This window comes from Rhinopithecus roxellana, chromosome 10, assembly GCF_007565055.1.
Source record: "Rhinopithecus roxellana isolate Shanxi Qingling chromosome 10, ASM756505v1, whole genome shotgun sequence".
NCBI classification, from domain to species: Eukaryota; Metazoa; Chordata; class Mammalia; order Primates; family Cercopithecidae; genus Rhinopithecus; species Rhinopithecus roxellana.
The window spans coordinates 120,059,377-120,086,544 of record NC_044558.1 but is presented as its reverse complement, the minus strand read 5'-3'; the positions used below and the strand labels follow the sequence as shown (position 1 = coordinate 120,086,544).

General features: G+C 48.4%; 1 protein-coding gene and 1 pseudogene across 2 annotated transcripts in view; both read right to left on the bottom strand.

The window, feature by feature from the left end:
- PLXNC1 (plexin C1) overlaps nt 1-17,851 on the bottom strand; it is a 160,477-nt gene extending 142,626 nt beyond the window's left edge. Inside the window, exon 1 of one of the 2 annotated variants that reach the window (XM_030939504.1) lies at nt 16,395-17,851. In XM_030939504.1, the coding sequence (XP_030795364.1) occupies nt 16,395-17,456 (1,062 nt within the window). In that variant the 5' untranslated portion in view covers nt 17,457-17,851. The remainder of the gene's footprint in view (nt 1-16,394) is intronic. The other variant, XM_010383921.2, reaches the window with a different exon arrangement.
- A 4,647-nt stretch (nt 17,852-22,498) lies between these two features.
- Nucleotides 22,499-26,332, bottom strand: LOC104678624 (annotated as a pseudogene).
- Nucleotides 26,333-27,168: the final 836 nt, after the last annotated feature.

Sequence of the window (27,168 nt, the reverse complement as noted above, 5' to 3'; positions counted from 1 at the left end):
GTAAGAAGTCCACTGGAAGGATTTCTGGGAATAAGTTTCCTCCTTGATAACAGAAGGCTCTTGAGGAGAACCCGTTTGCCCTCTTCCCTCACTTCCTCTGGAATACAGTTGTGTTATCTCATCATGTGTAGACTCGTGGCAACCATTCTGTTTCCATGAGATTCAAGATGAAGGATAGAAAGCAACATGCTACGATTGGTGCAGGGAAAAGAAAAGAGATTCTACGTTCCTAGAGACACCACTGAGCCACAGACCTCCAACTTTTAAACACTTGACTAAGTTAACAATAGTTGCCATGGTTTAAGCCACCGTCAGTTGGGTTTTCTGCTACTTGGAACCAAAAGCAAGTCACTGTTTAAGAAATGACAATCGCAACTTGTTGGAGCAGACACTAAAGTGCAGTTCTTCCTCAGCTGCAGGGACCATGACGTGGACAAGTGCTTGTTCCTCTCACCAGCCTGGAAGACCCTGGCCACAGTCAGGATTTTGTAGCCAATTACAACAGCGAGCCTGGAAGAAAATAGGAGAGGAGGCTTGGACCTCATGAAAACTCTAGGGGCTGCTCTGGCTGAATGGAAATGGATTCTTTTGTGCTGGAAACACACAGAAATGGACAGGTCCCTGTGAATGGGAAAAGGAACCCTTTGAATGGCTTTCTTATGCTTATTGCGGCAAATGAAAACAAAAGAAAGACAGGCTCCAGAGAAACGTCCTCACAAAAGTGAGGTTAATACCCAGGGAGCCAGGAAGAAGACGGGGGGGGGGGGGGGGGGGGGGGGGGGGGGTCAGGGCAGTAGGGGGGTGGGTGTGGGGGAGGTTTCTTGTTTCTTTTTTTGTTTTTTTCTATTGTTTTCTCTTTAGGCATAATCGTGGTTGCTTGGTTTCGGTCGTGTGTTTCTTTCTCTTTTTTTTTCCGGCTTTCTTCTGCCCTTCTTCCCTTAGGGCTAATCGCTATGTGCTCTCAGCCTATTCTGTCTAGTTTATTATGTGTAATTTATTTCTGAATCCCAGCCTCTGCTTGTTCGTCTATGTGTAACAAGGTTAATGCCTTGTAATGATGCTTTTGCCAGTTCTGCCTTTCATGACAAAATCCAATCTTGATTTCACTCTAAACCTTGTCTCCCCTTTGGGCTTTCTTGGTTCCCTCAGAGTTGTCACTCTGCTTCTCCTTCCTGCCATGTCTAAGCACAACGTCACGCCTACACGTTTGCCGGTTCTAAGAGGGGAACTTTTCTCAGTTGGAGGAGAAAGCTACCTTGGCTCAAATGATGTTTGGGCTGAAAGAGAGAAAGAGCTTTGGGCCTGATATAGCAAACTGGGACCAAAGCTCCTGAGAAGAGGTGTGTGTGTGTTTGTGTGTGTATGTGTGTGTGTGTGTGTGTGTGCAGGGAGTCATGGGCATATTACCAGGAAAACAATTAGACTTCTTTGCAGCTGCTTCATATGATTTTTCATGGACAATAAACACTGCCCCATTGTGCCCTGCACAGCTCCATGGGGTGCCAGTCATGCATTCCAGGGTGTGAAAGGCACCCTCTAGAATTGAGCCACAGCTTGGCCCTGCCTCTACCATGTGAAAGATGGCCCAGCTCATCGAGGTTCAGGCAGGGTGCTCCAGCTTTTGCAGCATCATTGGGAGGGAAGGGGCACAAAACTGGGGCCTCCAGCGCTGGGCACCCAGCAAGAGTCAAGTGTTTTACCCCCAAGGTGCTAAAAAGGATTACTGTATGGTGATTTTACCTTACCAGGTGGGAGGAAATACCAACTGGGTACCGATCAATTTCTTGTACACGATAAAATGCCTTTCTTGGGCAGTTAATTTTATATTCTGTTCCATTTGGGATCCATTTGTTTTGAAGCAGTTTCATCATTTTCTGTTACTCCCCAAGGGGCCCACTTGCCATTAGGAAACCTCTGAAGGAGCCCTGCACCCAAGTTCTGGCCCCTGCTCTGTGCCTTATAGACTGCTTGATTCCAGCAAGTTAAGTCTCCTGAACCTCAGTGACTGTATCTGTAAAATGGACCCAATAATACCACATGCCCTGCCTCTCAGTGTTGTTGTGAGGTCCAGATGAAATCATGTGTTTGAAAATAATTAGATTATTTTTATCCAGCTAGGGAGATGGAAAGGACAACTATTTGCCCAAGTCGGACAGTGATTTTATTAGCCAGGAAGGCTCGGGTTGCTTTTCTCCATTCTCGTGTATACAGTGTTGACCAGGATCTGACTAAGTTATGGCAGCTCTCTCATTGCCTGAAGGAAGAATTTACACTGGGGACTCAAATGATCAAAAGGAGAGGTTTAAAGTGTGCTTAGGGACACAGCTGGGCAGCCTCTAGACCAGGCAAGCATGGTTGGTGTGCAGCACAGCCGTAGGAAGCACGCAAGGTGGTGAAGCTTGTATTTCACCACCTTCTACCCTATCCCCTCCCTCTACGGGCCCCAGTGTCCCCAGCCACCCAAGCTGACCCACCACCAAAGTCCCACTCTCCAAGATTCATCCTTCCTTCTTCCTGCTTTATGTCCCTTCTCCACCCCCACCAAATCTCCTTCTCCTCCCTATGGCTAATTTCAGTTAATTACTTATAAAATGATGACCTGACTCAAATAATTCACAAAAAAGATATGAATGGCAGAGAGTGTGAAAACTGCATTTTCCTAGATTCTTTTTTTTTTTTTTTTTAAGACAGAGTCTCACTGTGTCACCCAGTTTGGAGTGCAGTGGCACAATCTCAGCTCACTGCAACCTCCGACTCCCGGGTTCAAGCAATTCTCCTGTCTCAGCCTCCCAAGTAGCTACAGTCAGGCACCACCATGCCTGGCTAATTTTTGTATTTTTAGTAGAGACAGGGTTTCACTATGTTGGCCACGTTGGTCTTGAACTCCTGACCTCATGATCCGCCCACCCTGGCTTCCCAAAGTGTGGGCATTACAGGCGTGAGCTACCGTGCCCGGCCCTAGTTTCTTAGAATTGAAAGAGATTCAGTCCACCAATGCTTTTCCAGGAGGAAATGACTGGCATTCTACATAGGATGGCTCCTCATTATGGGAGCCGTCCTGTGTGATGTGGGACTTTTAGCATTCCTGACTCCTGTCCACAAAGTAGTGCCCTCCATTATGTTGACTACTGTGAAAGTCCCCTCCCCAATATTTCTGAACATCCCCTAAGTAAATGTCATCATCCCCTGTTAAGAACCACTGAAATCTGTGACATGGTTTCAGAGTTGCTGACAAATGGTTACATAGACTTCCCTCTGGCCCTGCTCCCCATCATGGTCAACCACACCACTAATCACCCTCGACTCTTCTTTTTCTGTCACTCCCCACATTCAATACATTAAAAATCTCAGTTGAATTTCCCAATAATCTCAAATTCACCTTCTCTATCTCTACAGGCTGGATTCGGCCCAAGCATCCATTCATTCCCCTCCCGATCTAGTGCAAGAGTATCTTGGTGTCTCCCTTTTAACTTTCAATCTATTCTCTGTCCAGTAGCCAAAGTGATCTTTTAAAATATGAAACAGGTCCTGTTACTCCCTGGACTAAAATTCTCCAATGGCTTCCCATCATGATACTGAGAACTGCATCCATATGCCTCCCCAGGCTCTCCCTGGGCTGGTTCCTGATGATGTCTTCACACCCATTCCTTGCCATTATTCTCCTGCACTCTGCCTCTGCTCCCCAAGTCCAGCTTATTTCTTTCAGACTCTTGGACACAAAAGTCTGCCTCGGGGCCTTTGCACTTGCTACTTCTTCTAGCCCCACCCCCCTTCACTCCCTTGTAGGCTGGCTTTTTTCAATCTGTCAGGTTTCAAGTCGAATGTCACCTACTCATGGACACATGACCATAGCTCTTCTGTTCCTACCTCAGTTTTTCTTCTGAATCATAGCACTCCATTTATTTCCTTCAAAATACTTATTAATAACTATTGTTTTTAAAAACTTACTCACTGTCTCCCAGTAGACTCCATCTTTATAAGATCGACTATCTCCAATAGTATTGTATTCTACACTTTGAATGCAGCATCCACCTCAGCATCTGACATGGAGTAGGTTGTCAATAAATGCTTATCGAAGGGATAAATAAAAACAGGGTCAATGTTTGAATACTTTCAGTCAATATCTCATCAGGCCACTATGATACATTAATAAGTAGGCCTAATCATTACTGAGTTCTTTAATTGAGCCAAAACTTGTCCCTTGTAAATACTGGGCCTTGGTTCTGCCTTGGGGAGCAATAGAAAACCACCCCAGACCTCCCATTACCATGTAAATTGGCCTTCTCTGAATTTCACATCCATAGCTCATTGACAGCCTGTAAGAGACAGTTTCTGGGTCTCTCGCCATCTCAGTACATGAAGAGTCAACAGATTCAGTGTACTTAAAATGTGCCTCTAAGAAGTAAACAGAGTACTTTAGGTGTGCTCTGACCAAAGCAAATAATAATAGGATTGTCCTTTCCCATGATTCAAATAGCATATTTTGAAGAACACGCCCTATCATTGTGTTCTTTCAAATAAAAGTAGCTGATGGTAGCATGGAAGAGTAGAAAGAACAAGTGATTTAGAGTAAAAAATATGTGGTTTCAAGTTCAAGCTCTATTACTTATGAGCTGTAAGTGTTTAGACAGTCATTTATCCTTTCTGAGTTTTCTCTACCCACCCAGCCACTCATCCGCCCACCCATCCACTCATCCACCTATTATTTATGGAGCACTTGCTGTTGACCAAGTACTTGATCTGTAAAATACAGATGGGAACAAACTCCCTATTGTCAAAATAAACCAATCAAATGAGTTTTGAAATAAAATGCAACACTTTGCATTTCATGTCACTGGTTTCTGAAACACTTGGTAATCGAAATGAATGGTTAGAGTGGGGCTCCACTGATATCCACAGTTCATGAACAGAATTCAGGGAATCCATGAAACTGCATGAAAAAAAAAATCTTTATTCTAGGGAGCTCTAACTGGAACTTAGCATTTCCTTTAATCACGGATTCAGGCCACAGCAGTATTTACTGAACCTGTGACTTTGTCACCAAAATAAATCAGCTATTTTCATAATATTTGATAGTTGTTGCAGATATCTCAAAGTATCATTTATGCTCATCTCTCCTTTGAAATTATGGTAGTTACTGCCTCTAGATCTTGCTATTGAATGTGTTAAGATATATTACTACACCTGAAATTGAAAAAACATTTTGATAGATCGATATATTAATATATTGCATCTATTTTGCAATCCAAGGTTTTATTAATATATTGTGTCTAGTTTGCAATCCAATGTTTTTATTTTATGCATTAAAAAACATTATTCTGTCAAGGTGTCTACAGGCTGCATTAGAGGTCTACAACACAAGAGCTCTGCAGCGTTAGGAAGAAAGATATTGCTAAGTGCGGGGGCTGACACTAGGTGACACCTACAGCCCCCAGCTGCTCTAGGCTATTTCCTCCTCTATTGCCTCAGAGAAGCAAGGCTTTGCGCTTGGAATCCAATTTTTAAAAGGGGTCAATGATGGAGAAAGGAGCCTCAGGAGAAGACCAGGGGTGATGATCAGGAACAGCTGGTGTGTTAGGTAACACACTTCCTCAATCAGGTTGCAGAGAGATAGGGGATGACGAGGAATCCTGGCTCATTGGGAAGGGAGTCAAAAGGAAATACCCTTCACTGTCGCTGCCCAGCTTTTACTCTTCCTCAGAACAGAGCCCCAGTGTCAACTCCTCTTGGACACACTCATCTCACCATGCTATAATCACTATCTTCTTCACCAGATGAAGAGTACCTTCTTTCCAGTTCCAGAAACACTTACTGAGGGCTCACTCACCATGTGTTAGCCAGCCCGATAGATGCCTAGGAAAGAAAGATGAGCTAGACCTGGCCACTCCCCACAGTGCATGCATAGCCCAAACAGGGATGTGTGGGGCCCGACACAGGGCCTGGCACGCTGTAAGGTTTATGGAGCGGATCCCTGACTCCTAACTTCATTGCCAACTCGCTACTTAGAAACTCTTCCTGGATGTCCCAAGGCATCTAAAAACCAACAAAAATTACACTCATCCTCTAATTGGTCCTTCACGTCTTAAAAACCTATTTCACTTCATCCCTCCTCTCCATCCTCACTGCTCCAACCTCAGTTCAGCTCTTCAATGTTCCTCAGTTGAATGATTGCAATAAACAAAATCCATCTGTTTCTCTCCATATTTGTCACCACTGCTCATGGCCAAGGTGACATTATTTCTTGCCTGGACTACTGCAAGAGCCTCCTGCAGGTTTTCCTTCTTCTACTGTGGCCAATCTCTCATCCATTCCCCACAGGGCAGCTGTTATTTAGGAATTCAAATCCAATCATTTCACTTCCCTTCAAAGGCTCTCCTGTGCTCGGAGAAGAAAATCTAATCTCCTTCCCATTGCCAAGGAGGCCTGTAGGCTAGGCCTGCTGCTTCCTTCTCCAGCCTCCTCCCCTCGTACTCTCCCCTCTACCTCCCTAGCCTCAACCACACTAGCATTTTGCTCTCCACAACCACCAAGACCAGGTTGTTCCATCTTTGAGTCCTTGCACGTGCCCTCCAGTCTGCCAGCAGTGCTCCTCCCAGTTCTGCATGGGAAACCTGTAACTGGCCTTTATTATCTTCCTGGTGTCAATTCGGCCTCCTTAAAGAGAACTTACCCCAACACCAGCAACCCCAAATGCCTCAGCTACATCACCTGCTTAGTGAAGTGCCTCCGTTTCTTCACCTTTAAAATGGAAGCAATAATACAGCCCATTTTGTAAAGTTACAGTGAGGATTAAATGAGTTAATATTGGTAAAGTGCTTAGAATAATGACGTACAGTAGGTGCGCTGTAAATTTTAGCTATCATCTTAATGTAAAAGTAACTATTAATTTGCTAAATGTTTATCATCTGCCCTATTTACCACTGATATGAATATCTCCACACACTGCTTGGCACATAATAGGAGCTCAAGAAAGTATTTGAACAAATGATAGTCTTTCTAATAAGGTGCTTTGCCTCCAACCTTACGGCAGCCACTTTATCTTCTGAGTAATCTTTCCAGAACACATTTAGATTGTGTCGTTTATAATCCCGCTGTTATACTCCATCAGGCTTAGCCACGGTTTTCATACTCTGCTCAGCAGAGTTCTAGAAATTCCTTGGTGATGCCTCAGGGACAGGCCTGGATGGGGTGGGGCAAGTTGTAGGGCTCCGGAAACTTCCAACCCCTGTTTCCCCACCGCCGCCCCCCTACACCACCATGTTCCCAGCACTTGGTAATTGGTCTTACAAAGAGAACCAAGTCAATGATAATTTTTCTCAAGAGACAGGGTCGTGCTATGTTGTTCAGGCTGGATTTGAACTCCTGGGCTCAAGCGATCTTCCTGTCTCAGCCTCCCAAGTAGCTGGACTACAAATATGTGCCTCTACACCTGTTTAAGATTTTTATTTTTATTTTTGTAGAGATGGGGTCTTGCTACATTGCCCAGGTTAGTCTCAAAACTCCTGGGCTCAAGTGATCCACCTGCCTTGGCCACCCAAGTTGCTGGGATTACAGGCATGTGCCAACTGTTCCCTGCCTAATGATAATTTTCTAATCTTTTTCTCATATGGAGCTTCCGATTGATAATTTACTCCAAAGGCAAGGTTTGGAAGTCTAGAGGACTAACCATCAGGATAAAATCCAACCACCTTTGCCCATCTCATTAAGCCCTTCACCATCTGGAACTGCACACTTGTTTCTGGACATTCCACAGCCAGGGTGAGCTGCTTTTGGTTCCCAGCTTTACTCAACTTCCTGCTTGTGCACAAGCTGTACCTTCCCTCTAGAACTCCCTTCTCCGCCTTCTCCACTCAGCTTCAAGACATAGCTCAAGCATTACCTCTCTAAAGCCTCCCGGATCCTCCCAGGCTGAGTGTAATGCCTCTTTTTGGTACTTCCACTGCAGCTTTTGGTCACATCTCTCTTGCCATGAGTATTGGACTGTATGGGAAAGGTTTGTTTTACTCTCACTCTTTCTATAATAGCAGGAGTCAACAAACCACCACCTGTGGGCCAAATCTGGCTTACTGCCTGTTTTTCAAATGGCCCATGAGCTAAGAATAGCTTTTGCATTTTAAAATGGTTGAAAAGAATCAAAAAAAGAATAATTCATGACAAGTGAAAATTACAGGGAATTCACATTTTGGTGTCCATAACGTTTTAATGGAACACAGCCCTGCCTGCTCATTTACGTATTGTTCATGGCTGTGTTCACACTACAGCAGCGGAATTGAGCAGTTGTGATGGAGACTGTACGTAGCCTGCAAAGCCGAAAATATTCATGATCGGGCCCTTTACAGAGTTAGCTGACCCCTGCATAACAGCATTGACCAGGGTGGTGGGATGGAAATGCCGCCAAATCCCCCTAGTAACTTCTCTAAGGAAAGCCCTATGTGTAGCTATTGAACAGACAATTCAACCAACATGAAAAGCAACCACTGAAACTGAAAAATGAATGTCACAGTTCTATTTGTTTTTGTGATCACATAAAAAATTAGCATTTCATCAAGACAGAAAATTAAAACTAAGAAAAGTGATAAGCACATTTCATAAAAAACATAATAAGAAACCACTGCCATGGGGCCACTTTGATAAACAGGTTAGACCCATGCTGGCCACACACTGTTCCCAGGTCAACTTTGGGGTTTCCCGGTCTTCATCATCTGTGTGCCAACGCATGTTTGGGGAAGGGAGTGGTCATCCAAAAACTTTAAGGGAGACAGATTTGCCACTATCATATGCTACTGTAGTCAAGGTGTTGGTCTTGGTGTGGCTTTTCTGCCATCGTGTTCTAAGGGAATCCACCTGCAGCGCCTGCTGGGGACAATTGCATGTTTGATCCTCTTCTAATTGGACCAGGGGCCAGCACCTGCCCCAAGGGTGACAAATCCCTACACTGACCTCGGGCTCCTTAGCTGGTGTGAAAGATTAACTGGACTCAACTCTATCTCTCTCCTGGCAACTTGGACTACATAATACAGAAAGTCATTGCCAGTTAGTAGCCAAAGCAGAAGGTGACAGGCTGTTAAGACGTACAGTGGGAGGCAAGTGTGCTGGCTTATGCCTATAATCCTAGCACTTCGGAAGGACTACTTTAGCTCAGGAGATTGAGACCAGCATGGGCAACGCAGCAAGACCTCATCTTTACCAAAAATAAAAAAAATCAGCCTGGCATGGTGGTGTGTGCCTGCAGTCCCAGTTACTTGGGAAGCTGAGGTGCGAGGATCGCTTGAACCCAAGAGTTTGAGGCTGCAATAAGCTATGATCGTGCCACTGTACTCCAGCCTAGGTGACAGGGTGAGACTGTCTAAAAAAAAAAAAAAAAAAAAAAAAAAAAAAAAAAAATTCTAGTGTCTCTCCTCTAGGAACCATATTGTTTAAGAAACGATTTTACTCCAATTAGCTGGGTGTGACAGCACTCGCCTGAGGTAGCAGCTACTCAGGAGGCTGAGGTAGGAGAATCGCTTGAATCCAGGAGGCGGTAGTTGCAGTGAGCCGAGATTGTGCCACTGCACTGTAGCCTGGGCAACAGAGTGAGACCGTGTTTCCAAAAAAAAAAAAAAGATAGACAGTGGGGATCAAGGCAGGCCCGAGGCATATTCAGGTGGGAGGAAGTAGATATTTGAGGAAGCAGAGGAGGTCGTTTGGTAGGAGGATGGTACAAAGCAGCCAGGCTAAGTCATGTTAACAGGGCGACTAAGGAAGGAGCATCCATCATTTGCTGATGCTGACTGAGCTCCTTTAAGCTGCCTTGAATGTGGAACCACCTTCCAACTGCATATCAAGGAGCCCTTCATAACACTATTAGTAGTAAGGATGGTGATGATAGTAAACACAGACATAACATTTACTATAAGTCAAGTAGTATTCATTCTGTATTTATTAACTCATGAATCCAGAAAATAAGTCTATGAAACCAAGAGGATCTCTACTAGATGAAGAAACTGAGGCATAGAAAGGTTGAATAATTTGTCTACAGTCCCACAACTGGTAACTGGTAGCTTTAGTCCCAATTGCCCTGGTTCCAGTGACTGTGCATACAACCATTACACGGTATTGCTTTTATTCCTAGATTACCATGGAATTCCATGTGTTTCTGTCCACAGTATCCCTCATCCCTTTATCTGAGCTTACTCAAGTAGATCTTTATTCCATGCAACCAATTGTACATGACTAGGATAGAAACTGATATCAGGATTGATGCTGTAAAGAACGGACCCTTGGAGAGAATGTCTGGTGTGTGCAATTGGTTCTGGCGTACAGCACAACAGAAGACTCTAGACATCCCCCCATATCTGGGAGTGAAATACAAATAAACTGTTAAATGCAAGAGTGAAGGAGCTAATTAAACTATGGCTTATAGGTTTTTGAGACTCAGACTCTAAGCCCAAAAATGGCAACTCTTTAAAGGGCTTTCTAGGTATTGCCTTTGATCAGTGAGGAGGGAATAAGGAATATCAGAGTGGTAAAATGTGTTGGTTACTTTTTATGGCCCTAAGTAAAATGCAAGGAAAAAAAATGCGACAAGTTCCTATCCCAGGTGCCTCAGCTGGAATACAAGGAAAATTGTTTTATCTTATAACAGTGGTTCTTAAACTTAAGCATGACTTCAAATCACTTTGAGGGCTTTCTAAAATACAGATTGGCAGTCCTACTTCAACCTCCAGAGCTTCTGATTTAGTAAGTCTGGTGTAGGGTCCAAGAGTGTGCATGTCTAGCAAGTTCCCAAGTGATGTGCACGCTGCTGGGCCAGAGTCCACACTTTAAGGACCACTGCCTACAGCATAAAGCCCTTTCCTCTCATAGTTGAAAGGCAATCAAAAATTACACCATAGAAGTTCCAACCATGTTAGGTTTCCATGGTCAAAAGTAACTCTGATCGGCAACACCAGAAGCCTGGTATTCCAATGAATGGAAGTACCTGGGAAGAGCTGAAGGAGTGAAGGACACCATGTAATCTAAAACTAAGGAAGGAAGGGGCCCTGACACATCAGGCATTAAGAAAAAGACAATGGTTGCCGGGCGCAGTGGCTCAAGCCTGTAATCCCAGCACTTTGGGAGGCCGAGACGGGCGGATCACGAGGTCAGGAGATCCAGACCATCCTGGCTAACACGGTGAAATCCCGTCTCTACTAAAAATACAAAAAACTAGCCGGGCGAGGTGGCGGGCGCCTGTAGTCCCAGCTACTCCGGAGGCTGAAGCAGGAGAATGGCGTAAACCCGGGAGGCGGAGCTTGCAGTGAGCTGAGATCCGGCCACTGCACTCCAGCCTGGGCGACAGAGCGAGACTCTGTCTCAAAAAAAAAAGAAAAAAAAAGAAAAAGAAAAAGACAATGGTTAAGGGAGTGTGAGGTGACCAGACTCCCAGAAAGTGTTGCTGCTGAGTATTGAAAACATTTCCAACACGATTCTCTACGATCCTTCATTTATTCATTCAACAAATATTTCTGAAGTCCCAACTACATACTGGGTACTATGCTAGGTATGGGGGGTTCAACAGAGAACACCCTTTGAGATCATGTATAGGACTGCATGCTCAGAACACCAACACTGTCTAGAAGTTCACAGTTAAGAAACTACAATCCTGCCAGAGTCAGAACTTCAGGTGGTCACCAATGCAAACCTAGAAACTCAGCTCACAACTAAGGATTCTCTGCTGTATCCTATGCCTGTGTCCACAAAAAGCTGGTCTTAGCATAGCAGTTGTAAGGGCCTAGCTTGCTCCATACAGGATAGGGTTGACACCAGGACCTAATGTCCATGGTGACAGACTGTCCATGGCAGTGGACATGTACACATTATTGCATGTAATAATTATGTAACTCTTCGTGCCTTGGTTTCTTTATTTATAAGTGGGGAATCCCATTTCCTTGATAGCAATGTTCTCTGGATTCATGAGTTAATGTGTATAGAGTAAGCACTACTTGACCCATAGAAAATGCCATGTGCTTTGGATGTCTTTTCTATCATCACCATCATGATTACTAATAGTAATAGGATAGGGCTCCTTAATGTAGACTTACAAGGTGATTAAAAGTTCAGGTCCTAGAGTTGGACCACCCAGGTTCTAAATCCTCTGCTATTTTCCAGCTACGGAACCTAACAGAAGCTCTCTGGGCCTTACTTTTTCTCGTCTCTAATCATCATGATAACTACAGTCCTTGCCCCATATGGTGAATGAGAATCAACAGAAAATAAGGCATGTAAATTGCTTCACACAAAACCTGGCCATAATAACGATTCAGTAGATAGTAGCTATGATTGCTTTCCCCCTCTTTCTAAGTGGGTGCTGTCACTGCAATTGTCCTTTTTGAATCCATTTTTGCATATCATATGTATATATGAGGGTAAAATCACCATCTCGTCTATAGACTGCAAAATGGCTTGACAAAATCATAACAGAAACTGGAAGAGAAATAAACATCACAGGAAGACTGCAGATTTTGAGGTCAATAGGCTGCATCACCGAGTGGAACTGGGATGTCACTTCTCCACACATGTTCCTTGGGTTGCTGTCTGTTGGACAGCATGTGAGCATTTTGTGGTTGTCTGCATGACAGTTAAATTATGTCAGGCTTTAGAATTATGTAAGTGTGGAAGAAGGGGGTATGTCTCCCTACAAAAGGGTAGAATGAACTAGAGAACAAACTAGAATGACCTAGAGTCCTGTGGACCAACACTATAGGAAAACATACTACCTTCAGTATCTACAGAGGGGTGGCTGCCATGTTTAAACCACGAGTGACCCCAGAACCCAACAATAGTGGCCAAACAAGTCTGGAGCAATCAGATTCCACAAACTCGAACACAAACACTTTCTATGGATCACATTGGTGTAGTGAGAGTTCAGAAAGGGAGGAAGTCAAATTAATTAACTTGTGCATAATTAAAAACATTCATTTTTATACTAATCCAAGCACAGGTATGTTATAAAAAAGAATGAAAAAAAGGAAAGAGACCACATGAAGTTCTAAAACACAACCCAAGATTAGAGGCATGTACTGCCTTCTGAGGTTACCCTCTAGCCTCAACCCCACATCCTAGGGGAGGTTGTTTGCTGCCGATTTAAATAGGGAACCTTCACGGGAAAGTTCGAGAAGTCCTGGGGTGGTGGGAAGAGTAGAGATGTAGACATTGGAAGACCTGGATTAAAGGTGGAGGGCTCTGGCACTTATCTCACTATCTTGAGCAAGTTGCTTAACGGATCTTTAGCCTCCTCATCTGGAAAATGAGATGATCCTCACAGAATCAACCTTAGACTTGATGCTGGGCTCAAAAGAAATAATACATGTGGAAGTGCTGTAAAAATATCACAGAAGATTATTAGAGAGAGGGTCTACAGAAATCGGTTGCCTTAGCACATTTGAGAGCTGCAGTTAACCTGCTATAATTGTGAAAGTGGATTCAAAGTTGGTGGCAAGGCAGAAAAAGTAAGGGTCCAGTGTGTAAACAGCTGAGTACACACTCACTGCACAAGCATCTCGTAAATTACTCCTTAGCAGAAGCTGAAGGGGAGGAGGATCAGTGATAAGAGGTAAGAGAACCAGGAAGCGGGAAAATACAACCCAGTCAGTCCCATCACTTTTCTACCTATGGTTGATTGAAGATGGAAAATAAGAGGCAGCTAGGAGAGGGAGAAAGAAGGCAAGCGAATCCAGCCGCTTGTGCCCTGCAGCCTGTGGATTACTGTTAAAATTACTGTGTCTGCTCTAAAGGAATCGCTGTTGGAATCTATTGCGGTTCCCTCTAGAGTGTGTCAAGTCCTCCTCCTGTTTTAGGCACCTGTAATTCAGCATGCCTTTTCAAAATCACATTCGGGACCTGAAAATAAAATGCAGAACAAATGCAATCAAATGACATCATTCTTCTGAGTGACAGCCAGGGGCACAGCGATCCCATGACCCCGTTACACAAGGTTGCAACCTGCTATTGTCCTTTCAGTGGCAAAATCAGTGGCACCCAGCACAGAGCATTGCTTACACTAGCACGCATCAGACAAATATTTGTTGAATTGAGTATCTTCTCTACCTATTTAATAGGTTAGAAAACTGTCAGCTTTTTCATCAAAACTACCACCCTTTTTCATTCAAACTCCTCTTGAAATTCAATTCCATTAAGGCTTTTCAATGCATACTAGCAGCAAGGAATTTACTTAAATGAAAAAAAAAAAATGCAAAACTCCAAGCTCCCACCTGTGTAGCCATGACATGCTATTGTTTGAACCAGAGTATATTATTTAACTTGGCTGACAAGCTCAGGGGGTAGAGACCCTGTCTTTCAGAACACACAACTCTGAGCACACTGGGAGTTCTTGATAAATAGCAGCAGCAAGAAATGCTGTGGAGGGACTCATTTTAATTATTTATTTTTCCAGTTCCAGATTTTTGGCAGCATGTATTTATCCCTTGCTTGATTTCCAAGGGGCAGCTCTCTCGCAGAAGCTCCTGTAAAGATGGATAAACAGCTCCACGACTTCCTCTGCCACTGCCCTCCCCATCCCGGCACAAGCAGGAACACCTGATTGAGCCAAAACGTGGATTTTGAGTGCATTCAAGATGCTGGCTGGGTTTGGAAGGGAACTGAGTCTTCCAGGACCCAATAGGTAGAGAGACGCAGTCAAGAGAAATGTTTTGGCTCCACACATCGACACAGCTGTCAGATGGCAAGCTTGGACTTCCACCCTTATTACCTGCTGTGGGCCTCTGAGCTGGCTTGTCATTAACCCCAGAGACCAAGTGTGTCTAAAGCTGGACACAAAGTAATATTTCGGGGGTACTTTCAAGTCTTTCAACAGAGAAGTAGGAAACGATGATTTTACCACACTTAAACCATTAGATTATAAAGATCCAATAAAGACAGGAATCAAATATTAAATTATATGTGTACGGCAACAGTAAGTCATTTAGGAGGCAAATATCTGTTTTTACATATTTTTAAAAATTATACCAGTAACAAAATAAAGGCATTATGTGTGTGTCCCAGCACACAGCTTGACAGGCAAAGAAGAAGCAGCAAGTGACCGTCCTACGAAGCCTTGTAAAAGACCCCCTGGTTTTTTTCTCCCTGGCTCATAGGGCTAATATTTGGTAAGATGTGCTTTGCAGAGAAAGAAGGGGGTGGGGGAAACTGTCCTTCTAGACACATATTAATATACCTGGGAGCCAACGTGCCCCTGTACCAACACATTTTCCAAGTGGTGACTTCTCCCCTTCCTCTCTGACTCATTTTGTACCAAAACAATGGCAACACCTGTAGCCGTTAATTTCTGCGCTTTGATTTTTTGTCCAGTTATAAAGGACGCTCCCAGCAGGCTCCCCTCTCAGGAGCCATATGTGGAGTTGACGTGCCAGCCGCCTTGGAAGGGAAACGGCCTCCGGAGAAGTGCACAATGGCCCATAATCCCCATCAACTGGACCCTCTTGAACTGCCTCTTTCTTTTCCAGTCAAAGAAATGCCAATCTCGAGATGAAAGCTGTGGCTGCCCTGGGAGCCCAGGGGAAACCTGCGTCGCTTGCCTGGTTCAGCCCAAGGGTGGTGACTCTGAGTTCCGCCATCTAGTCTCGCAATCTGGAGCCCAGAAACTGTCTGTAGTACCCCCAACACTCTCCCTTGCGCTCCCCTCTAGGATGAGGCTTTTACCACAAGGCCATCTCCCGCCTAACCTCTCCCAGCGGCTGGCGACCACAGCGCACCCTGAGCAGAGCCACGGCCCCGCCCCCTCGCACCGGGTCATGCCGGGGGTTCGGTTCCAGCGCGAGCCTCTTTTGCAGGCTGGCATTTCTCCACGCTGAGCGGGCTAGCAACTCTTCAGACCACAGCACTTGCGTTGCCGGTGGGGGGCGGAGACAGGGGGCCACAAAGGCTGGGGTGTGGCAGGGAGCCCTTTAGGTTCAATGGCTTCTCTGCCGAGGGCACTGTGTTTGCTAACTGTTGACCAAGAGGGTCAGACTCACACGCCCGCTGGGACTACACAGAAGGGGCACAGGGAAGTCTGGAGAAGGGAATGGGAAAGAGGGGCTGCGCGAGAAGACTCAGCCCCAAACAAGCGTCCCCGTTTGGATAGGGAAGGATGGCACTGGGATGCAGCCACTAGAGTTTTGAGTCTAACTCCAACCCTCCCCGCCCCCCTTTTTACGCTCTCCCTTTGGGGACCTCAGGCCGTGCTCCAGGTCTCGGGGACCGTCGGAGAGGAGCCTTCGGACGGCCGCCCGCGGTGTGAACCTGAGACCTGGTAAATATCAACCGGATCTACCCCCGCCCCGCCCCGCCGCTCGCCCCCAGCTCGTTCTGCCTCGGCGGCGGCGGCGGCTCCCCGGCAGCAGCACTCCCCGCGGCGCCCCGGGGGCAGGACTTACGCAGTGGCTCTCGGCCGTCTTGAAGTCCCAGCTGACCCTCTTGGCGCGCGCCTGGATCTCACTCATCCTGAAGAGGCAGAGCGCCGTAGTGGTGGGGGAGCGCCGCTCCTGGCCCTCTCCCGCGGCCGCGCTGAACACTCCCGCCCAGACGTCCAGGGCCTCCACTAGGCTGGAGGAGAGGAGTAGGCGGCGGCCGTCGGGGTGGCCGTGGCCGCAGTCGAGGGACGCCTGGCCCTGGAACAGCACCTCGGTGCTCTGCGCGATGCGCGCCATGCTGGGCCAGCCGGTGGCAGCGCCGCTCGTGTAGTTGTAGGGGTAGTAGGGGAAGTAGATGCTGCCGTTCCAGAGAAAGGCGTCTACGAAGTGCAGGCTGCCCGCGCCCTCGCACAGCTTGAGGCGGCCCAGCTCCTGCGTGGCCAGGCTGCGCCCCTCCGTGTCCTTGAGCGCGATGGCGGTGTCGTGATCGGATGCCGCGGGGTTGCAGCGGCTCGCCGTCTCCGGCTCAGGCAGCACGTAGGTGGCGGCCACTGCCAGGTACCAGCGGTTGTTCTGGCCCGCGCGGTACACCACGCCGGCCGTCGAGCCCTGCGGGTGGCACGACACCACCTCGGTGCCGTTGCGCAGGGAGCTGCGGCTCAGGTTGCCCAGGGGCCTCACCTCGCAGGCGCCCCGGTCGAAGGTCCAGCCGGTGAGCAGCAGCCCCCCGAGGCCGGCCGCCCCCTCGCGGTAGGGCAGCAGCAGCTTGCTGAAGCTGCTCCCGGGCCGGGGCCGCGCGGGGGGCGCCAGCGAGACCGGCTCCGTGCAGTTGCCCGCTTGGTCCCGGTACAGGCGCGAGAGGCTGTGCTCCAGGCTGTAGTCCAGCTGGTCCAGGCAGCTGCCGCTCGCCACGAACACGCCGTCCTCCCGGCTCGCTGCGATGGCTCCGATGGCTTGCTCCGACCGCCACACGGGCTCGTCCGCGCCCCGGCCGGGAGTCGCCAGTGCCAGCAGATAGGCGAGCAGGGACAGCGGCGCTGTGGGGCGTGGGGGGCGCGGCGGCGCCTTCCTCCGGGAGACCTCCATGGGGCTGGGGGGGCCGCCCCCGGGCAGGGCGCGCGGCGGCGACGGCGGCTCAGGCGCGCGGCAACGGAGACGCGGGCGGCGGCGGCGGCGGCGGTTCCTGCGCGCGCTCGGGCTCCCGCGGCCGCCCCATCCCCGCAGCTCACCCTGGAAGGAGAGCGCGGAGGGCGGCGCGCGGCGGGCTCGCTCCGGCAGCCTGTGCAGCGGCGGCGGCGGCAGTAAGCCCTGCGCGCTCCGGCACCGTTTCCTCCTCGCCCTCCTTCGCCGGAGAGTTCCTGTGTGCAGCGCTGGCGCTCGCGGGGAGGCGCGGAGGGGAAGGGAGGGGACGGGCGGAGAGGAGCGAGGCGGGCGGGGAGGGCTGGAGAGGTTGGGTGCGCTTGTGCGTTTCACTTTCCCATTGTGAAAGTGGGATGCAACTGGCCCCCTTCCTCATCCTCTTCCTCCTCCGCCCTCCGCCTCCTGCCCGCCCGCCCGCCCGCCCTCCCTCCACGCCCATCTCCCCTCCCCTCTTGATTCGGTGAGATAGGGAGGAGGGAGGTCTCGTAATTTGGGTTACTGTGTAGGTGGCCTCTTTCATCTATTCATAACAAAGCTCAGCCGCCCGCCACGGCCGCCGCGGCCGCCACCATCGCCCCCTTGGCTCGCCTGGGGCTCCCGGGGCGCGCTAACGGCGCACGGAGCGGGCTCCCGCGCCCGTCCGCCCGCGGGGCTGCTCCAACGCCCGGTTTTGTTTACGACAGCAGCCGGGTCGGGGATACGCCAGGCGCGCGGAGCGAGGATCCAGGGTGCGAAGGGGTTGCAGCGGAGGCCCCGGGCTCGGGCCACAGGGCTGCCGCGAGGGCGGCTGACAGGTGTGGAGAGGCGAGAGGGAAGCCCTGGGGAGGCACGCGGGAGACGTGGCCGAGCCGGAGACTCCGGGGACCAAGGCGCCCCTGTGACAGGGTGTGGGTTTCCCCGGGTCGGATGAGTGAGGTGGCAGAAAGGCAGGCGCCACACTCTCGTTCTGGACAATCCCCAGGGCCGGAGCGCCCATATTTGCAAAGGTTCTCTAATCTCCCTTGGCAACAGAGTCCCAGGCTCTCAAGCCTAGCGCTTGGAAAGTTCTGCTCACCATCTAACCTAATGAGTGGGGCTAACATTTACTGAGCACTTACTACGTGCCAGGTGCGCTTGTAAATTCACCACGTGGGTTAAGACTCATAATTCTCATAACAGCCCTATTAATTAGTGACTGTTATTGTCATCCCTACTTAGTAGTCCAGGAGAATGATTATGGAAAGACTATAGAACGTGCTGGCATTCTACTTCTGGTAGATATCAGAGCCGAGATTCGAATCCATATCTAGCCCCAGCGCCTCTTACATACCTGGCTCTAGTTAAGTGCCACCTGTGGCCATTACCATAATCCTCCAGAGATCATTCTCTGTAGTGAGACTGAAAAGTTCCTCAAGTTAAATGCACCAACCAGCCCGCGCCCTGCCTTCTACTATTAGACCCAAATACCCGTATTTCCCTCGAGGCTCTCCATCTGTCTCATCATTACCCACTTTTATCCTTTGGACCCCCTGAGGTCTCACCACCTCAGCCAGAGGGTGAATAACAGCTGGGTTGCCCCCACAGCCACCAAGAATTCCACCAATGATTCCACCGGGAATCATTGCCCACTGGGGAATAGGTTCATGATTTCTCGGAATGGGGCTTCCCAGAGGATGCACAAATGCCTCCCAGCTTCCTGGGGCAGCTGGTGGCCCCATCAGCACCCTTACAGTCTGGCAGGTGAGCCAGCGGGCGCATAGGGGTGGAGGGTGCTGAGGACCTCTGTGGATCGTTGGGAAATGATCTCTGTTCCTTCCCAGGCTATTTCCAGACCCGAGGCCCCAGGGAGGGCAATTGGCTGCTATCCCCTTTCTTCCTTCCCTCCAAGTTCCCCAGCTCTAGATGCAATCTGTTTTGGGAAGGGAAAGGAATGAGGTGGCTTTTGTCCCATGCTGAGTCCTGCTGAAGGTTGCAAGTTTCAAACTTCAACAGTGCTTCAAGTTCTCCCCAGTGCTGAGTGATATGGCAGGAGTTCTGGAAGGCTTAAGGAGAGGAGGGTGAGGTGGAGGGAGAGGCAGAAGAGAAGTGTAAGTTTCTGCTCTAGACGTGAAGTTCAAGGATCCTATCATTTCAGCAGTGGCTCTCATACACTAAAGTCAGAGTGGTCATCTTTTCATTCGTAAGCCTTTCATTTGCAGTTGGATAACATTATCTTTGCCTGGCAGGAGGCAGAAAACGTCTTCCCACGAGATATGAGGTTACCCTTTGTGCTGTGATGATGGGGTTGGAGTGTCCATGAGGAGAAGGGAGGAAGAAGGAGAAAGGCCTGAAGTACCCGGTTGGTGTTAATCGGGACATCTCAGGCAAGACAAGTCAGATGTTTCACCTACTCCAAAATATCTGGCCTTGCTCCCCCACTCCCTGCCCTCCTGGAATGCTTTCAGAATTTTTGCACCGCTGAAAGTGGGAAGATCAATATTTTAAAAACCTCATCCGAAGCTCAGAGCCCCCCTCCACAGCATAGTAGGGGATTTATGTGCTGGTGTTTTGACAGTTTTCCCTGTGACTGATGCAGAACTCAGTGACCTTCACTGGCTCCGTGAACCGGCGGTGGCAGTGTCGTTATGTGCTAAGAAGCAACAGTTCAATTCCATTCCAGAGATAGTTTTACTTCACTGGTAACCAAGTCATTTCTCTAAGTCCCGTAGAGTTGGTACAATCAGTTGCAGACCATCTTGGGAGCTATTTGGATTCAACATCCTCTGTGGTGCGGCATTTTGATCACTACTCAATTCATTGCCGCTTCATTTTGAAAAAGAAACAACATCTTAAAAATAGTACCCACAAGAAGCATAAATGGCTTTGATGGCTACAGTTCCCTGCCATTCTACTGGGACCATAAGCCCCACTCTTAAGAGTGGGCTTCTTTTTCCTCCCATTTAATTGTATGCAGACTCCTACGGTGAAAGAAATCAGAATCTGTGCTAACTTTTTGGCATAAAAATGTAGGCGACGAGGAAGCATATAAATGCATTCTTTGCTGATTCTACCCCCATTTTGTACAAATATGTTTGCCCCTTCCCAATTTTCTTGTGTACTAAAGCTCCACCTTCAGGACACAAGTTCACATTTGAAAAGTGTGGGAAATACGAACAACTGAAATAAATATTTAGGCATGCGGGTTCTGTATCTCTTTGATCACTTTCTCTTGGACACCACCATCTGGCCCAGGGGTGCACGTCCCCTTGGTGACAAAGCTTTCCTCTCCAACTGGCCGAGCCCATCTCGTTGGGTGTCACTTATAGCACATTTCGGAACTCCTTGTAACACAACTGGCTGAAACCCCAAAAAAAAAAAAAAAAAAAAAAGATGGTGCAGATTTATCCTCCAGACAGAGGCCTGCTACCACGGAAACAGGCAGTTCAGACCGATTCTGAGCAGTTTTATTTGCAGCGTTCACTAGATGAGAAAGTCTTCATAATGAGAAAATATCAACTCCCTCAGGCACGGAAGACAATCTGGGTTAAACAGGCCATCCACAATCAGACTCATTTCTGGTGGACAGGACTTTATAGATTCAGTGTTTTCCTGCTGGGGCCCAGGACATTAAGAACTGTTCAGTAGGCAATTGGTCACAGTCACAAGATGGCTATCATTGGTGCTTCAGTTTTCTTTCTGATTTTCTTTTTTTTTTCCCCCATCTGACAGTGGTCTGTAGCATTACTTGGCTGGCAGAGATTGAAAGCAACTGAGAATATTTGTTCCGGTGGTCAGTGAATTCTCTCTAAGCCTCATCTACATAGCTACAACCCCCTGTGCAGAATTTGGGAAATTCCCCCTATGCAGAATTGGGGAATAGCACCTGTATTGTCCTCTTAGGTTTTAAGCAGACCACTTCTTCTTTCCTCCACAGCTTTGCTGATATCTATGTGGTCTTCCACATCGAGGCCCTTATCAAAGCTCCTAGGCCTTTTTGGTGGCTGACAGGAAAAAGAAATGAGCCAGTCTCCTTTCCAGTCTGCTGATGAGTAGATGGTTGAAAGAAGATTAGAGGAAGAGCTGTTTAATAAGTTCGCATTGGTGCTGAGAGACGAGTTGGACACAGTTCAATCAACATGAAAAGTCTCTCTGACATGGCACAGTTAAGATGTGGCTGAAGGAACTCAATGCCTCATCTTCTCTGCCCACCTAACATGGCCCCAGAAAATTGTGGGCATTCTTATGCCTGGTGATAGTGCCCCCATGCCCTGGTTTAAAGTAAGGAAGACTTGTGGTGTTCCTTCAGTAGGTGGGACTTGGGGGTCATTTCCAATGTTACAGTTGTCATCTTTCTCTATGTCATGATTTAATAGCTCATGGTCATTCGCCAGCAGAGTGCAAATGTACATTGGAGGGTGTAGTGGAACGTACAAGAAAATGATTCTTAAAGTCCAATGACTGTCTTTAAGCTAAATAAGAGCCTTCACTCCGCTTTAGGGAGGGATGAGCTATTGCCTATGGAAAGGACATAAAATGTCAGATGTGTTTAAGAGACTGCGGAGTCTAGGACATCACCTTAGCATTCTAGCACCTCACTTCTCAGGGAGTATGTTCAGTGTCATGAAGTTTCTCTCGAGCCTTTTCTCCAAAACATTCACCAAAACCATCAGTGGTTAAGAATCTGAGACAATTACTGGTTGAAAGCAAAGTATGGTAAATCATCAGCCATCACAGCGTTTTTCTAGACTGGCTGGAGTTCACCCTGCATGAAGTATGCAAACTCATCAATTACTTCTTCAGATCTGGGGAATCTCTGTAACTTGAGCAGTCTCTTGAAAATCACGTTTTTCTCTGATATTCATGGGATTCCAGTCTGTCCCTGCTTGTGTTTTCCTTGCTGTTCTTCAGAAATAAGGAGCCAAAAGGGCATCAAGGACTAGACACAAAACGCTGATTCCTCTTTAATACGACGTTGTTTCCCGTGTCTTTGCACTCCCATCACAACTCTGAGACTCGCTGTCAGCGTAATCCTAGACTCTGAATCCTCTGATAACTGGCAGCTTGGCATAAACCCATTCTAAGAGAAGAGCTGCCAGAAACCAGGCCTTCATATTAATAATAACTCCAACTCTTGAAATGAATAGCAGAAGATAAGATAAACATGCAGATAACTTCACAGCCACTTGTACTTCCGCTTCCTTGAGATTCTGGTGGGGAGATGCTCTGAGCTGACAATAAAGTTGCTGGACTTCGCAGTGAGCCTGCTGGTGCTCTCCATGAAGCTTGTGTGCCTTCTCATTCTTATGTCCTTGCCACTCCCTAGAAAATAGCCCTACCAAGGTGGGGAGGAAGCAGCCAGTATCAGCTCTAAACATGGGCTTTTGCGGTCGGGAAACTTGGCATATGGCCCCAAGGTCGGGGCAGCCCCGCTCATCACCCATCCTGGGGAAGCCTTGGGAATATGGCAGTTCAAACAGCATCTCTCAGGCACTCAGCCCCTTGCACAAAATCCCAAATGCAAAGTTCATGGAAGACCGTTTGCCTCACCCTCCTGCCCCTATTCTTTTCTTTTCTTTCTTTTTTTTTTTTTTTTTTTTTTTTTTACAAAGCCTTCATTCAAGTATGACTGTCATACAAAAATCCGTACCTATTTATTGTATACAACATGTTGTGCTTGGAGATAAATCTACACCCTTGAAACCATCACCACAATCTCTTCCACCCCTTCCCTAGTCCTCCCTATTTATTTCTTCTTCCCCATCTGTGCTGAATAGTCTCTTCTTCTCCCTGCAGACCATTTCCCCACTCCTCCCCCTTTTGTTCGAGACCCAGAAGTTTGACATTTATGGACATCACTCTTGCCTTTTGGCTTCCGGTTGGATTCAGCCAATGGGAAGCCCCAGCCGGAGATCTAGGGGTGGACAGGTAGGGTGAAGTTTGAGTATTTATTCTCCCAGCTCCCTCCCTGCTGATCTATGCTTTGGCCATGGCTGTGTCCCCCTCCAAGGCCACAGCTCCTGTGGGCAGTCCTCTCTCACAGCTACACTGTAGCCACAGCCTTCCGTGGACCCAGTAATCACCCCCTCACCCTCCTCCTCAGATCTGTGGGATTCCATGCTTGTCACTGTGGCTGGCCTCTGCTGGTCTCTCTTCATCCTGGCATGGCTCAACCATGGTACCTCCATTAATGTATCTCTTTGCATGTGTCACCTGTCTCCTGCCAGAATCATAACAAACCAATCTATCTCCAAACATGGATCTAGAAGTGACCCCAGATGATGTTTAAACCTGTACATTCACTTTGTCCACTGATGGAAAGCAGAAAGGATGCTAGTCAAAATGGAACTCCTTTGTTTCCAAATGGTTGGTTCCCCTGAATCTGGCAATGGAAAAAAGCTACATTTTTATTCCCTTTGCACAGGCTTTCCTACACTAAATTCAACCCGGTGATACAGATGGAAACCTGGCTGGGTAGGATTTTTTTTTTTTTCAGTTAAAACATAAAACTAAAAGAATCTTAAAAGTAAATCAGAACTACTGGGGACTAAGGGTTCAGAAGGTGGTGGGGGCAGAGGGTGGTTATGATCTCTAAAATTCTGCTGAACGTTTGAAATATATTTTCAAACAAGATACAAAACCAAGCATGCCGCTTTTTCCTTTTTAGACATTTCTCCTTAAGTCTGAACTCCAGCAGTCCCTTCAATAAAGTTGAGAAATTCCACTGATACTCATTATTACCAAAGCAGGATTATTAAGAGATTGCTATACTTCCTCATCTCCACACCTCACCCTATGCCACCCCCTACTAATAATGAAGAGATAAATTGGATGCTTTTGGTTCCTTTATACTCAAGGAAGCCGATGTAGTAGAGATAGAAACCCTCTAAAGATGCCACTTTTTTTTTAGGAGGTTTTTCTTTTTTAATTTTTAAAATATATTGAAAAGTAAACCCATGTCTGCATAAGTTCCCAACCCCCATTTCTCCAAGCTTCTGGAAGGTGGGCCTGGTGGGCACCCTCAGCTCCTTAGCATTTCCCAGCTGGCCCCTGAAGACAGAACTTCCCTTCTAGCCTCTGCTGCTGTAAAGCCCCCTCTGCCCACCTCCCCCTGCAGCCTCCCTTCCCACCTCACCCAAGACTTATTGCTAAAAGAAGGGAAGAGAAATGAGAACAGCCAGCACACCCAACTGTCCTCTCCCACCCCCACACTAAGGTCCCTACCCCCGACGCACAAAGGGCAGGGCCCAGAGGCCAAACCCCAGCAGACTAGGAGGCAGCCATTCCAGTCCTGGCCACGAAGCAAAAGTGGCCTCAGTCCAGCTCAAAGGCCCCTGAGCCCAGGCCATGGACCCAGGACACAGGCCCAGCTGCCAGGAACACATGCAGAACCTATAAGTCTGGGCTGGGCTGTCGGCAGCTCTAGGTCTTGGAAAGACCTGGCAAAGGCCCTAGCCCCTCTGTCCTCAGTGACACCAGAGATGCCTGGGGATGGCCAGCAAAGGGGTCCTGGAGCCTGTGGTTGGTGGAGGACCTCAGGATTCAGAGTGAGGGCACTGGGGGCTCCACTCAGGGTGGATGGGGGCTGAGGGCCAGGACGGGCACTGTGGCAGGAGACAGCAGAGCAGGGAGGATGAGAGGCAGTGGGGCCTGGCTGGGGGCCAACCGGGGCTGGAGGAAGCGGCCCTGTTGCATTGTGGGTGGCTGTCAGAGCAGAGTGGGAGCCATGGGCAAAGGTGGCCTCAGCAGCGGGGGGCGGCTAGGGCGGGGAGGTGGGAGGTGGAGCGGGGGTGGTGCAGGGGGCACTGATCGGAGCACAGACATGGAGACCGATGTAATCTGGACCTCATCATCTTCTTCTAGGGCTGGGGCTGGCAAGGGAGCCCCTCTCCTAGCCTCCTCCATGGGGACTGTGGCTCCACGGGCCCCATCCTGCTCAGCCTCCCATTCCTGCAGCACCTCCTCCAGATTGAAGCAGTGCCGGTAGCTCACAAAGAAGGTCTTCACCTGGGTGAGAGTCTTGTTCCCAGTCACCTCTGCAATAGTCCCAAAGTCTATGCCATACCTACAGATGGCTTGGGCAGCCAAAAGCTGCTCCTCTGTGGTCCAGCAGAAGTTGAACTTGGTGTTGGCCTCCAGGGGGCGGAGTGGATCAATGCCACCCTCCAGGGCTTGGCACAGGCTGCTGTTCCTCTGCTTTATGCTCTGTACCTCTCTCTTGAGGTCTCCACCATCGGGCTGTCTCTCTCTCAGGCCTCCTCGACCCTCTTTGAACTCATCACTGTCTTCTTTGTCCTTACAGCCCCTCAGCCACCGGGCCTGTCTGTCCATCATGCCAGTTCGGCTGTGGGTTTTCTTCCAAGAGTAGTGATATTTCACCCAGGCTGGAAATCAACTTGTCGGGCAGCTTCTGCTGGATCCACACTTGTCGTGGAAGCCAAAGGCCTGTTCAAACAACACCTTGTCCTCTACTGTCCACTCGTCAGGGAACGGGGTGAAGTTGGCCAGGTCGGCCAGCGACTTCTCCACATGGTGCTTATGCCACAAGAGCATGCCCAGCACCTGCTCAATGTTGTAGCTGTGCTTCTCCGTGGCCATCGCAATGTACTTGTCAGGCTTGGCATCCGACACACAGCGGTTGGGTGACCACACCAGCATCCCCTTCAGCTTCTTGTTGCTGTAGCATGTGAGGCTCTCAGGCTTGCTCTCTGGAATTACAGCCTGGTAATTGGTTCCAATGTGGATCATGCTGTCGTGTGAGTGCTCCTCCTCTCTGCTGTCATCCTCAGAGTGGGGCTATCCGCCGTTGGGCACCGTCTTGGCCCAGCTGTGGGATTCACACTCGGCTTCTCCATCATGGAGGGCATTACCCCGCTCAACTGCCCCAGGGGGCGCGGCAGCCTTCGAGAGTGACAGTGGTTGCCGCACTTGCCCTGAGTGCCATGCCTGGCCTGGCCTGGAGAGGTCCCCACGTGCTATCTTCCATCTTGCCCCTGCCCCCAAGATGCTACTTTTCTAGAGGATACTTTATTTTTACCCTGCTATGACTTCTGTACTTTAATCATCTGAACCAGTCAATTTGAAACCTGATTCCCCTCATTTATTGGACATTCTTAATGTTGATTAAATATTTATGCTGTCAGAGGCCTTTTTTCCCCACCATGAAACCTGCAAATTTGGAACATTCAGGAGCTTTCATTGTGAAGACAGGCACACTTACATTCATAACCAAATGGTCAAAGATGCATTTCTCATTCTCTTTGATTTGGTGGGAGGAGGAGGAGGCATGGGATGATGGCGAAAGGACAGGTGTGTAATCCTAGGGGCACAATCCTGGCAAACTGGATTTCTTGCTGAAGGAGGACTGGACATAGAACTGTTCTGAGGCCAATTAGCAATAAGCAGAATTGGCCTAAGTCAAGGGGCCCTTGTGGTCATTCTGTAAGATTGTTGGAAGCCCGCCCACCTGGGTCCCAGAACTCATGGACCTAGGCTCCCACGTATTCATTCCCAGCCGTGAGGGAGGTAAGGTTTGCCTTGCCAGCAGTCACAGTCCCTTACATGCCCAATTGATCCTACCACGACAGTGGCAATGGTGTTACTCCTACCACCCCGGCCCACTGGGCAGTCCAGTGTAATGATTAAGAGCTTGGGTCTCAGCATGGGCCACCCTGAGGGGCTGAGGTTTGCACAAGGGCACCCA